General features: G+C 52.5%; 2 protein-coding genes and 1 pseudogene across 3 annotated transcripts; 2 read left to right on the top strand and 1 right to left on the bottom strand.

The window, feature by feature from the left end:
- The first annotated feature begins 317 nt into the window (after positions 1-317).
- Positions 318-5778, top strand: LOC140253258 (protein MANBAL-like). Of its 2 annotated transcripts, none has more exons than XM_072338761.1 (5): positions 318-338; positions 4182-4271; positions 4346-4427; positions 4802-4996; positions 5435-5778. In XM_072338761.1, exons 4-5 carry the CDS (start codon positions 4847-4849, stop codon positions 5540-5542), a joined length of 258 nt encoding a protein of 85 aa, XP_072194862.1. In that variant the 5' UTR covers positions 318-338; positions 4182-4271; positions 4346-4427; positions 4802-4846; the 3' UTR covers positions 5543-5778. The 2 variants fall into 2 exon arrangements, with proteins under 2 accessions (XP_072194862.1, XP_072194861.1); XM_072338760.1 differs by lacking the exon at positions 318-338 and adding an exon at positions 3905-4068.
- A 1068-nt stretch (positions 5779-6846) lies between these two features.
- LOC140252468 (E3 ubiquitin-protein ligase Itchy-like) lies at positions 6847-13014 on the top strand. The gene is made up of 6 exons (XM_072337223.1): positions 6847-6984; positions 10895-10993; positions 11174-11278; positions 11465-11561; positions 12089-12160; positions 12839-13014. The coding sequence occupies exons 2-6, from the start codon at positions 10928-10930 to the stop codon at positions 12877-12879; spliced, it is 381 nt and encodes a 126-aa protein (XP_072193324.1). The 5' UTR covers positions 6847-6984; positions 10895-10927; the 3' UTR covers positions 12880-13014.
- On the bottom strand, positions 7619-10190 carry LOC140252529 (uncharacterized; annotated as a pseudogene).
- Positions 13015-13793: the final 779 nt, after the last annotated feature.

Below are 13793 nucleotides of genomic sequence, written 5' to 3'. Positions count from 1 at the left end.
GCACAACAGGGACTTTATCTCCTGTGTAGGGGCTGGATTGGCTGGGACCATCACGATTGACAGATCCTCTAGTACTGACCAACCAAGTGGCTTCTGCCAGATGCTTCTCCCAGCGCTTCCACGTTCCACCACCCATTGCTTTCAACATCGTTTTCAAGAGCTGTTTTGTTGTTCTTCAGGTTCATGAAGGGCAGCTCCTGTTGGACCAACCTGATCTCCTTTACCGGCAGCCGCCCCCCCCAACAGGCCCCGGGCCGCCCCCAGCCCCGCCTGAGCCACATGACAGGAAGGGCTCGGCGGCATGGCATGGAGCTGGGGAGGCCTCCCAGCACTTTGAGGTGAGCACTGCCAGGCAGGGACAGATCCCAGCAGTCCCTGCTGAGCATGAGAACAAGGACACGGACACACAGAGTGTAGGTTTGCTGAGGGATTTATTGATCATCAGAGGGTGTCACTGATCATCGGGGTCCTCACTGGGCACCAGAGGGCAGCACTGGCAAGGAGGAGCCTTGTCCCTGCAGGGTTTGTCCCCTCGGGGCAGGAGAAGGACTGGCAGCAGCCAAGAGACCCGGGGCAGGACGTGGGTCCCCTGGGGACGGAAGCCACATCCCCTGTCCCAGCTGCATGGTGACTCTGGCCATCCATAGGGCACCCTGAGCCTGCCCCCTCCAGATCCGTTCCTCTGCACAGCCCCATAGAGCGCAAAGGAAGGGCTGGAGGTGACAGTGCCCAGGTCCCTCTGGAACAGGCCACAGACAGTCCCCTCCATGCCATCAATTAATTCCCAGCCCCTGATGCCCGGTCCTCAGGGCTGCGGAGACACCCAGGGTCCCCCAAGTGCCCTGTGGGGCTGTAGTGTCCCCGTGCCGCTCACCTGGACGGTTGGGGTTGGAAATAGGGGCAGGGCAGGGGGGTGGGGGGACTAAGGGGAGGGAAATAAAGGTGCCTAGAGACTTGAGAGTGCCAAATAGAGAGGAAGGGGGAGCTGAGTAAGGCTGTTGATGTGGTCTACTTGGACTTCAGCAAAGCCTTCGACACTGTCTCCCATGCTATTCTCCTGCAGAAGCTGGCAGCCCGTGGCTTGGACGGGTACAGTCTCGGCTGGGTAAGGAGCTGGCTGGAGGGCCGGGCTCAGAGAGTGGTGGTAAATGGAGTTAAATCCAGCTGGTGACCGGTCACGAGTGGTGTTCCCCAGGGGTCGGTGCTGGGGCCTGTCCTCTTCAACATCTTTATTGATGACCTGGATGAGGGCATCGAGTGCACCCTCAGTAAGTTCGCAGATGACACCAAATTGGCTGGGAGTGTGGATCTGCCTGGAGGTAGCGAGGCCCTACAGAGGGATCTGGACAGGCTGGAGAGCTGGGCTGAAGCCAATGGGATGAGGTTCAACAAGACCAAATGCCGGGTCCTGCACTTTGGCCACAACAAGCCCAGGCAGCGCTATAGGCTTGGGGCGGAGTGGCTGGAGGACTGCATAGAGGAAATGGACCTGGGGGTATTGATTGATGCTCGGCTGAACATGAGCCCACAGTGTGCCCGGGTGGCCAAGAAGGCCAACGGCATCCTGGCTTGCATCACAAACAGTGTTACCAGCAGGAACAGGGAGGTGATTGTCCCCCTGTACTCAGCACTGGTGCAGCCGCAACTCGAGGGCTGTGTTCAGTTTTGGGCCCCTCACTGCAAGAGAGACATTGAGGCCCTGGAACTCATTCAGAGGAGGGCTACGAAGCTGGTGAGGGGTCTGGAGCACAGGGCTTGTGAGGAGCAGCTGAGGGAGCTGGGATTGTTCAGCCTGGAGGAGGCTCAGGGGAGACCTTATAGCTCTCTATAACTTCCTGAAGGGAGGTTGTGGTGAGCTGGGGGTCGGCCTCTTCTCTCGTATAATCAGTGATAGAACTAGAGGGAATGGCTTCAAGCTGCGCCAGGGGAGGTTCAGGCTGGACATTCGGAAGTATTACTTCTTGGAAAGGGTAGTCAGGCATTGGAATGCACTGCCCGGGGAGGTGGTGGAGTCACCGACCATGGAGGTGTTCAAGAAACGTTTGGATGTTGTGTTGAGGGATATGATTTAGCTGGGAAGTATCGGTGATGGTTGGACTGGATGATCTTTTAGGTCTTTTCCAACCTTGATAATTCTGTGATTCTGTGAAGGAGGGAAACCCAATACTTCGGAGTGGTCATTGCATCTTAGGTCTGGGCTCAGCCCGTGCAGCAGCACCTCGGGGCTGGGGCCGAGCCCGGTGCCTGGGGCTGTGCTGCCTGCAGGAGGGCTGCGGGGCTGGGGCAGCCGGTGTGGGTGCAGCACATGGGCATGGGGGAGGGCCGGCAGCAGGGAGGGCATTGGGCCTGAGCCCCGCTCGTGTTGGTCACAGCACAGGGGCTGCAGGGGACACCAGGAGCGCAGAGCAGGGAGGGCCGGGCTGTGTGCAGGCCAGGGCATGAAACCTTCCCTCGGCAGCTGCTGAGCTTTTCCCCCACGTCTGCAGACTCTCCGATGAGGCTCTGCAGCAAAGCCAGCCTGGCCATCCTGATAGTGCACAAGGGGTTAGGAAAGGGCACAACAGAGCGGCCATTGAAGAGCACAAAGCAGCGAAGCACAGCAGGAGCCATTGACTGCCTGCACAGATGAGCTTCTGCAGGCACCTCCGTTGGAGATCTGCGTACTGAGTGTGGGCGGAACGTGAAGGGAAAGGAGGAGAGGAGGGGAAGGAAGGCAAAGAAAGGAAAGGAAAAGAGGAGTCCAAAAGGCCAGAGCAGGAAAGGAGAAGGAAAGCTCCGTGCCGCCGGCGCCACCCGCCAGGAATCCGGAAGCGAACCCCCCCACAGGCCCAGGTGCTGGATGCCAACATGGAGAGCAGAGCTTGTGTGTCCCAGGAGGCAGGCGTAGTCAGGTCCGCTTTGGAGCCTGCTGTTGTTGGCGCTGAGCTCAGGAGCCCCATCAGCGTGGTGCTGCGTGCTGCGTATGGCAGCCCGAAGAGATTCCCTTGTGGTGGAAGGGGGAGGCCGAAGGAGGCCGAAGGAGGCCGAAGGAGGCCGAGGGCCCTTTGCTCAGGGCCGGCTCCTCTGTGCCCTCTTGCTGGCCAGAGAGCAGGGCTGCCCGCTGGGCACAGCGAGTGCCTTCTGGCTGCCGTGCCGTGCCCTGCCCTCCAGCCCCCTCCTCATGCCATGTGGAACGCCAGTGCCAGCAGTGCCAGCAGCGCGGCCGCCATTTTAGAACCCTGGCCATGTCACAGCTGTCGCCTTGGTCACCGTTGCCCCACGCAACGCACTCGCCTCTCCGAGCTCTGGCCGTCAACAGCCATGTGGGCAGCCAAGAGAGCGAGGCTGGACGATGGGCAGGATGTAGGTGGGAAGATGGAGCCGGGGACCGCAGGAACGAAGAGGAAGAGGGGGCCCGCCATGACCATCGGGCAGCAGACAGGCAAGAGAGCCCGTTCCCATTGCACCTGGACCAGCCCCGTGACCACCTCCATGGAGCCCATGGAGGTGGATCCACCTCTGGACGAGCCCATGGAGGTGGATCCACCTGTGGACGAGCCCATGGAGGTGGGTCCGCCCGCGGCACAGCTGGCCTGGCACCACACCACCGTGCCAGGCCCCGCATCAGTACCACCAGGGCTGCAGCATCGCTGGTCCAGGCGCAGGGCTCCTTACCATCTGCGCGGCCCCCGCCCCCGGCATTAGCCGGGAGGCTTCATTTCACATCTGCTCCTCCTCTGCGGGTCCCCGGTCCCATCTTAACCCTCCTATGTCCCATCTTAGCCCTGTTTTTATTGTTGGTTTTCTTGTTAATTTAGTTGTAGTGTTAGGAGTAGGTTATTGTTCGTGTTTTTGAGTTAGGAGTAGGTTATTGTTCGTATTTTTGATTAGGAGTAGGTGTTACTGTTCATGTTTTAGTGTTAGGAGTAGAGGATTGTTCCTGTTTTAGAGTTAGGCTTAGGTTACTGTTGGTGTTTTATTGTTAGGTGTAGGTTTTTGTTCCTGTTTTAGAGTTAGGCTTAGGTTACTGTTCGTACTTAGAGTTGGGTGGGTTCCTACCAGCAGCTGGCAGCAAACAGCGCTCACTCGGTAAGCACACACCTGCTTTCTCACCCGAAGACGTGAGTGCTGCTCCATGAGTGCGGAGATGTGCTGACATCTCCCAGGGATGGGATTTGCAGCTTGTGACTCTTGTGTTGCAGGTTGTCGAGGGGCAGCGCGTGAGTGGCTGTGAAATGCAATTGGGCTTCAGGAGAGCAGTCTGGAGCTGCGTCTGGAGCTGCCGTTGTAAGGTAGGTGTGCCTTACTGTAAGCGTGCTCTGAAGCAGTGCTGGTTAAGCACGGCTCACTCCGCTGTCTTCAACAGATCAGCTTTCTGCTCGCTTTATTTCCGTGGCTGGCGTTGTAGAGCACAGCAGCAGCAAGGCCGCGAACACGTCCACAACCAGGTACGTGAACATGGGTAACTTTAATGGTAAGAATAACATTGCTGTGATAGTAATAGGGCAGTGGCTACGTGTGTGTGATGGATCTCAGGGATAGGTTTAATCTTGCCTGGTAAGCTCTTCCCTTATTTGACGTCCACCCGTCCCCTCTTGCTTCTCTTCCCCCACCTGCAAGTGCAGCAGTACCGAAGGCTGAGGGCTCTTTTCCTAGGCAGGCGGGCAAAGGGAATGCAAGTTTGATGTCCCTCTTTGTTCTCAGGTCAGTAGGCCCTGGATCTCTTCCGAGCAGCTCTCTAAGTTAGCCTGGAAATGTTTGCTAGCAGGAAGTGACCCCGTCGCAGTGCCTGAGACTAACGGTGCCTTTTTCCCCCTCTCAGCAGGCAGCCTCTGTGAGAGCAGTGGAGCAGCAGGCTGTCTGCACTATGGCTGCTGAGCTGCATTTCTCGCCACCTGAGATCCCTGAGCCCACACTAAGGGAGAACGTGCTGCGCTGCGGACTCTTGTTTGGAGCCCTTTTCCAGCTCCTGTGTGTTCTGGCCATCATCCTGCCAGTTTCCAAGTCCCCAAAGGCAGTAAGTAGCGCTGTGTGAGACTGATAGCAATGCTCAGGCAGTGGGCTGGGAGGGAACCGTCTGTAGCTGTTGCCTACGGCAGAGTGCCCCGGCACTGCTGAGAGTGCCGCACTTGGTTCTGTCCTTCCTTCCGCACTCCAGCAGCCTTGAGGTGCCAGCTTGTCCTATCCTGCAGCTGCTGCTGCGCCCTATGAGCTGCCAGGCAGGGGGTCCACCCGATTAGCTCGGACCACTTTGCTATAGAGGACTTTAGGCTCTGGTTTGCATGGGATTTTTGGGAACTAGACAGAGGGGGAGTTTCTAATGTGCCCTGAGGTCAGGAAGGTGATTTCCTGTGCTGGCCCCAAAGCTGCTCGGTCAGGTGACTTGAGCTCCCAAAGCCAGCTGTCAGCCAGTTGATAGGGAGCTCCCTGACTGTGTCCCAATTGCTTCTTGTAGGACTCGGAGGGTTTTGAGTCTAAGACTTGGGAGACGGTGAAGAAACCCAAGGCGAGTGCTGCACAGCTGAGCAAGAAAGCCAAGAAGGAAAGCAAAAAGAAACGATAAGGGCTTGAGCAGTGAGGCGCAAAGGACAGCAGAATCGCTTGGAATGCTTCCTCAGAGGTGCACCAAAGGACACAGACTGCGTGGTCCTGTTTTCAGGCATGGCCGTGCTTTCCCTTTTGTGGACTGCGGAGAGGAACTAAGGAAGCTGTGTCTTTAGTCATTACCAGTATCCCGCCTATTTGATTTCCCATTGAAATGCATTTTGGTTGCATTTAGCATCTCTTTCTTGCAAATAAAAGCGGAACAAACATTTGAATAGTGGTGCTGCCTCTTTCAGTAGCTGCTCAAAAGGTGCCTGGCTCGGGCTGGCAGTCGCAGGGCCATGAAGCGGTCGGCTTCACGTCCCTCCCTGGAAATGGAGCTGCTTGTCCCACGTTTCAATTGGCTGGGAGTGTGGATCTGCCTGGGGGTAGCGAGGCCCTACAGAGGGATCTGGACAGGCTGGAGAGCCGGGCTGAAGCCAATGGGATGAGGTTCAACAAGACCAAATGCCGGGTCCTGCACTTTGGCCACAACAAGCCCAGGCAGCGCTATAGGCTTGGGGCGGAGTGGCTGGAGGACTGTGTGGAGGAAACGGAGCTGGGGGAACTGATTGATGCTCGGCTGAACATGAGCCCACAGTGTGCCCGGGTGGCCAAGAAGGCCAACGGCATCCTGGCTTGCATCACAAACAGTGTTACCAGCAGGAACAGGGAGGTGATTGTCCCCCTGTACTCAGCACTGGTGCAGCCGCAACTCGAGGGCTGTGTTCAGTTTTGGGCCCCTCACTGCAAGAGAGACATTGAGGACCTGGAACGCGTTCAGAGGAGGGCTACGAAGCTGGTGAGGGGTCTGGAGCACAGGGCTTGTGAGGAGAGGAAGGAAAGGGGGAGGGAAAGGAAAGAAAGCGAGAGGAAAGACACGACATGAGACGTTCATGATCGGGTCCTTTCCCGGCAGCCGCCCCCCCCAACAGGCCCCGGCCCCCAGCCCGGCCTGAACCACGTGACAGGAAGTGCTCGGCGGCGGCGGAGAGCACTTCCGGGGCGATGCAACATGGCGGCACGGCGGGGCCGGGAGGAGCGGGCTGTGCGCTGCGGACGGGGTCGGGCCTCGGTGCGGGGGCACGGAGGGGCTGCCGGGGGAGGAGCTCGCGGCGCTGCCGGCAGCCAGAGGCGGCTCCCGGGCGGCTCCACGGTCTCGCTGCGGAGTCAGCCGGCCGGCCCCAAAAGCCTGGAGGCAGAGCCTGAGCCGGCCCGGGTCGTGCGGTGCGGCTCCGGCCGTGCTGGGCCGCGCGGCAGGAAGACGTCCGTTTGTTTGCCGGTCGCTCGCTGGCTGTAAGATCCGGGTGGCGCCGGGTGCCGAGCCGCGACTCCCCGGCGTGCTTCGGTCCGCTGTTGTGCGACGTGTCGGTATCGACGTGCGGAATCAGACTCTATAACCAGGATCAGGTTATAAAGCAGGTAGGTGTTTATTCAGCGCTGGGCACATGGGGGATGGCTCCTCCTAGCATGTGCACTGATGGACAGAAGCGTTAGCAAGTTATAGAGCAAGCATATACATATTCCTAACATATCCATTGTTTTTCCGGGAACTCATGCACATGCTGTCCCTCCTACTGACGCGTGCGCAGTCCGTAGTGGGGGTCTCGCTCCGGTGGTCGTTGTGATGAAGTCAGTAGTCTTCTTCAGGTTACATTGACCCAGTTCCTCTACTCAATCAGTCAAAGCCAATTTCTTTGGCTACCTTTCCCTTATGCATACCCCCAACGGTATTGTCTTAACTATGGACCCAGCTGTATTATCCCAGCTGTGTTATCCCAACTGTATTATAACTATAGCAATGTCGACATGTCCCACTAGTCCTTTTCTTCTAACATTCCCCAAAGCCTAGGATGCTTAATCTTCATGAAAGGCCCCCATTTACCCTAATTCTTACTTTCAATTCCCCCCTTTTCTTGAATCTAGCAAAATCTTTTGCTAAATGATTCCATTTCTAGAAAGAGACTTTCTAAAAGAACTTCCATTTTCTGCCGTAATCTATGCCTCTTCCAATCCTCATAGCTATTTCTCTATCTTTGCAAAGCCACATCACACATCATGACATGATACACACCAAAACAAGCAAGGCCAATATGGCAATGCAAGTCAGAAACAATTATTTTAACCAGGTAAAATTGGGGAGCCAATCAGTTAACTTTTCCAGGAACTCTAAAACCAAGGGAAGTGTCGTCTAATGAAACTTGATGGAGCACTGTAGTACATTCCCACATAGTCTGTAAGTCTGTCTCTACTCTTTGTGTCTCATCTACGTAAGCACAGCAAACTTCCCCCTTCTTTTGCTGTTATTAAGTCCAGCACCATTCTATTCTGCAGTACTACCTTACTTAACATTGAAACTTCTACTTATAGCGCTTGTATTGCATCAATAGTTGCATTTTCTATTATCTCTAACGTAGCTGAAATATTAATGATTGCAAAGCTATGAAAGGCAGTTGGCCTGTCTATCAGGGGGTTATTTACGTGCTTCACCCTCTTCCAAGGAGTTCTTAATATCCCAGGAGGGAGAATCGTGTTGTTGTACCAAATATCCCCCTATGCAGTGTCCCCTCCAGTTAACTTGGTAGTCTTTCTTGCCTGTCCATCACCACAAAGCCACCACAACCCCGGTCCCAAGGGGCACTTTTCTGACCCATGATATTGTAGCAAGGGTCATTTTTCCCACTTTGTCTGGGGCTTTCAAGGTTACAAAACTGTACTCCATCTCTTAGGGACGCATTAAATTCCCCTACGCTTACTGGTTGACCTATGCCATATCTCCTAAGCATTGTAATGTTATGTTTTGCCCAGAATTGTAACTCAAACTTAGGTCCCTTTATTTCTGAGGTTATATTCTCATTCATACACTTACGTTTACCTCCTGCTCCTTTCCACAATGTCCAATTAGTGGATGGAATCCCATATTGAGGGAGTTCCATTCCTCCATCCCTTGGCAAGGCTGTACATACACAGGAATCTGAAATATTCATAATTCGAGTAAGATTTTCTGTCATTTGTATAAAAGCATTATCCCGCCAAGCTAAAGCAGCTCCTATATATATATATATATATATATATACTAAAAACTAATACGTTCATGTTTTCTTCTTAAGTCTAAGCTTAAGAGGTTCTTTCTCTTCAACAGTCCACCGTGGTCGGGCAGCCTTTTTCAGGCGAGTGTGATGTATCCACCGGATCAGTCCTTCCACCTTAGCCGCTGTATGTGTAGTCAGTGGCACTTTGTAGGGCCCTTCCCACTTCAGTTCCAAAGGTGAATAATCATGTACTGGCCCATCCAGGCCCTGTGCTCTAGTACCAAATACCACTCTTTCAATTCTCTTTATTTGCCTTGTTAGGCTGATCACATATTTGTTCAGCACCTCATCCCCCACTTGTGTGGAAATTCCCTGTTGTACAGCATAGGGTCGCCCATAGACAATTTCATACGGGATTAATCCTTCCTTGGTTTGGTGTTTAGTTAAGAGATTGTTCCTGGCACCCCGAACCTTGGAATTATTTCATGTAACGGAACCTTTGTTACTTCCCTAGCCTTGTTAGTTTGACAAGGGTATGCCTCAGGCCATCCTGAAAAGGTATCTGTTAAAACCAAATTGTATCTATACCCCTCTTCCTGTTGTGCTGACAGCTCTGTACCCCAGCTGCTGCCTCCCTGCTCCCTGCTGCCGGCTGCCTGCTTCGTGGCAGGAGGAGATGCTCTCTTGCTGTCGCTGAACATCTGCAGCGGGGAAAGGACGCCGACATCGTCCACAGGCCTGAGGTGGCTGCTGTCCTTCCAAGTCCCTGGGTGTCCTCTGGAAGTTGTGTCCCGCAATACTTCCCTAGCCCGTCTTTGCCAGCAAGGCTGCCTGAGATGATCTGGCGAGCAGTGGGGGTGTGATTGCTGAATGCAAGGGGGTTGTTGAATGCAAGGGCTTTCTAAGCCAGGCGAGTAACAAGCAGTCTTGTTGAGGAAGCTTGTTCCCTATGAGGTCTTCCCTCAGAGACTCTGAAGCTTTTGTTCAGAACTCAGTTGTCCGTATTTCTTGTTGGTGATGTTTCAATGCCCAGAGGTGACCTGCAGGAAGAGGCGCTGGGTGCTGAAATGGAAGCCGGGGCTTCTGTGTCCCAGGAGGCAGGCGTAGTCAGGTCCCCATCGGAGCCTGCTGTTGTTGGTGCTGAGCTCAGAAGATCCCTGAGTGTGCCGCTGCTTGCTGCGTGCGCCAGACCCAAGGGGGGATTCCCTTGTGGAAGGAGGGGGAGGGTGAAGGAGGCTGAGGACCCTTTTCTTGGGGCCTGCTCCTCTGTGCCCTCATGCTGGTTGGAGAGAAGGGCTGCCCGCTGGGCTCAGGGAGCGCCTTGTAGCTCCCGTGCCGTTCCCTGCCCTCCAGCCCCCTCCTCATCCTATGCAGAATGCCACTCCCAGCAGCACAGGTGCCATTTTGGAATCTTCCCCATGTCACAGCTGTCACCTTGGTTGCTGCTGCCCCACCTGGCGCACTCGCCTCTGAGAGTGCTGGGCAGGAGGCAGCCATGTCCAGCATGAAGAGAGTGAGAGACCAGGATAGCGTGGTTTTAAGTGGGAAGAAGGAGCTGGGGGCCCCAGAACCAAAGAGGAGGAGGGGTCCCGCCATGACCATCAAGTGGAGGAGGGGGAAGAGAGCCCGTTTCCATCATGCCTGGACCAGCCTGGTGACCACCAACCATGTGGAGCCGATGGAGGTGGATCCACCTCCGGATGAGCCTATGGAAGTGGATCCACCTCCAGAGAAGCCCATGGATGTGGATCCGCCTGCGGCTCAGCTGGCCTGGCACCACACCACCGTGCCAGGCCCCACGTTGGCAAGGTCACAGCTTCACCATTGCTGGTCCAGGCGCTCGGCACCTTACCTGCTGTGCGGCCCCTGCCCCCGGCGTTAGCTGGGTGGCATTATTTAACATCTGCTCCTCCTCCACCTTGTTGCTCCTCCGGTTCTGTGGGCCCCCAGTTCCTTCTTCCCCCTGTCAGAGTTAGGCACCAGTTCTAGGCTTTGTTGTTGATGGTAGTGTTAGGTTAGTGTTAGTGTTCAGTTTCGTTTTAGCATTAGGCATAGGTTCCTGTTTGTTCTTTAATGTTAGGTATAGGCTCCTGTTGTTATTTTAGAGTTAGGCATAGGTTACTGTTTGTACTGTAGAGTTAGGCCTTGGCTGCTACACTCAAGTAAAAGTAACCACTGCTCATTGGGTAAGCACACAGCTGGTTGCTCACCCCGAGCAATGAGTGCGACTGCCCTGAGAGCGGAGGTTTGAAGACATCTGTGATGAACTGAATTTCCCTCTTGGGACTTTTCCTTTGCAGAACATGGAGGAGCAGAGTGTGAGTGGCTGAGAAATGGAGCCGGGACTCAGGAGAGCAACACGTGGCTGTGTCCCAAAGCTCCCGTGTGGCCATTGCAAGGTAGGCGTCCCTTACCGTAAGCGTTGTTCAAGCACAGCTTGAGAGATTAATATTAAAAACGAGCGTACTGTGATTGCAGGTGCTTTGAAGTACAGTAGTATTGAAGTACAAAGGTCTTGCTGTAGAAGCCAAGTAGTAGCTTGTAGTTTCCATGTTTATGATCCATTTTCTCCCCTAAAGGTGCTGCTGTGTGGAATGCAAGAAATGGATCCGAATGACTGGCAGAGGCATACCATCTACCGGCGTTATACCAGAACCAGCAGACAGATGCTGTGGTTCTGGCAGGTTTGTAGACTTCTTTTTTCCTCACAAGAACACAGCAACAGCTTAGTGAGCAGCAGTCAGAATTACTCAACAGATATTTAGCGTGTAAATATAAATGATAACTGCTGATCCAGCTGTCCGAGGGGTGATGGGGAAGTAAACGTCTCAATATTAAACTTAACATCAGTGTTAATTATTATTTTTCAGTTTGTGAAAGAAATAGATAACGAGAAGAGAATGACACTGCTACAGTTTGTTACTGGAACGTGCGGATTACCAGTCGGAGGATTTGCTGACCTCATGGGTAACAAGCCCTTTTTAATTCATTTTATGCTTGTGTTAATTCCTTTTTTCCTAATAAGGACCAAGCTGTGTGTTTAAGGGTATTTTTTCATAAATTTATATGGAATCTTTTTTCTGACTCTTGCATATTGGTAGAGCTGTGATAGAAATAGAGATACCGGGAATGTGAACACGTCTTGCATCAGTGGCTTGGTAGATGGTTTGGACGTGGTCCTGGCAGGGGCAGCCTGCTCTGGGTATCCCTGCTTGCTCACAGTGGAAGGACTAGGTAAACTCCAGGGATTCCTTCCAGTACCAAACCAACGATGTGATGCAGTGGTTGAGTTTCTTTGAAAACCGCTTCATATTTTTGCATTTCACTACGTGGATTGTTTCAGAGGGATGTAGTGAGAGACAGATGTTTCTGTGCTCTGCTAGTAGTTCTAATCTTGTTTTCTCTTCAAGGCTTTCACACACTGTTGTCATGTCTTACCTACTGGTCTACACGGGCAGTTAGACCTAAGAATTCATGGTTTGATTTTTGTACAGGGAGCAACGGACCCCAAAAATTTTGCGTTGAGAAAGTTGGGAAGGAAAACTGGTTCCTAGAAGTCACTCCTGGTAAGTACGAAGGATCAAACTCTGCCGTGGTTCTGTTCTTATGGATGGCAATCTCCTTTCAGATTGTAGGAAGTGGGTGTGATATGGAAGTGGCTGAGATTGTGTGAAAGCAAATCACTGGGTGATGGCAGTAAGCTCTGCGGAGTAATAGTTGAACTTCTGAAAAGCAGTTTTGTTGTGGAGCTGATTCCATTGTAAATGCCGTGGATTTGCACAACACTAAAAACAGCAAGTTACTTTTAGTACTGAAGGTAGTACTTTCTTCTAAAGAGTCTGGGATCGATCTTTCATGATCACCAGACCCGATCTTGGCAATGAAAACAAATAGCCACATTCGTGCTCCCTCTTGGCTGGAGGAAATGTAGCTTCTGCTCAGTTTCTCAGTTCTGCTGGTGCTTTGTGAAGATGCTCAGATTTTAAATTTCAGATACAGAAGAGAGATAAGGTGAGAGTTGTTGCTGAATACGTTGCCAGTTCTGGAAAGTTATCGCTGCTCAGGTGCTTGTTGTGCTTTAACTCTCACAGACAAATGCACATCAAGATACAGCTGTTTTAGAGGGTACAAATGCAGTTATCCCTCTGAACAGGACAGTTCACATGCCTGTGTTCCTCGTGGATTTTTTTGGTGGTCTAAGCTGTTCTTCAATACTTAAGGTTTCTTTTTCTTTTCATTTTCAGTCGCTTGCACCTTCCAGCCTAGAAGAATTAGGAGCAGCTGAAGGAAAAGCTTTTATTTGCAATTGAAGAAACAGAAGGTTTGGGGCAGGAATAGCTGTGGTTTGCACCTTGAAGAATGTGAACTCAGTGTGACGTTCTTCTTCGCTTCTTCTGCTTGTTGCACACTTCCTTGTAAAGTAGACTTGACTTGGATTATTTAACAATAGTAGCGTGTAAGTAAATGGATGTTATCCTGAGGTTTTATCCACGTAAACTCTGGATTTCTACCGAGTATTTTCAGAAACCAAAAGAGCAATCAGATATGGCGACAAAGGAATTGTGACCCGAGTAGGGATTTAATACAGCTCTGGGCTCTGCTTTGTTTTACCTTTCGTCACTTAGAATGTGTCCCTAAGGACTGAGAGATTTTTTTAAAATAGTTTTGTCTTTCCTATTCAGTAGCATATTTGGCTACTGATGTACTGGGAAGTTCAGTAGTAGCTGCAGTGCTGCAGCAACATCATCACCTCTTGACAGCAGTGTTATTAGAGCCAGCTTGTAACCGTCCTCTGCCTACTGTGAGCAAATTCATCACTTAAGCTATTCTTCTAACTCAAGTGTGGCTGGACTGTTTTTTCCTTGCCTGGAGTCTGCTCACGTGCCAGTGGGACTCAGACTGCTGTTCAGGGGATGTCAAACTGTGGCACCAATCCAGGGCGTAGCTTTGCTTTGTTTTCCTCACAGTCTTGCTAATTTCAGCAAAAGAACCGTCTGCCCAAAGTTGCTGGAGATTTGCTTGTGCCCTCTGAGGAGTTCTGATCTTCTTCTGTGTAACACATCTAACTTTTCAAACTATGTTCACACTGTGGTTCTTCACTTGTTTTGCAGAAGACAAGACCACCTGGGATTGCACTGATTCAACTTAGATTCCCATTTGCAGACTGATGTTTCCTGTCGGGAGTGTTAATGGACGTTA

Source organism: Excalfactoria chinensis, chromosome 5 (genome assembly GCF_039878825.1).
Source record: "Excalfactoria chinensis isolate bCotChi1 chromosome 5, bCotChi1.hap2, whole genome shotgun sequence".
In the NCBI taxonomy this organism is placed as follows: Eukaryota; Metazoa; Chordata; class Aves; order Galliformes; family Phasianidae; genus Excalfactoria; species Excalfactoria chinensis.
This window is presented reverse-complemented; position numbering and strand designations above follow the sequence as displayed.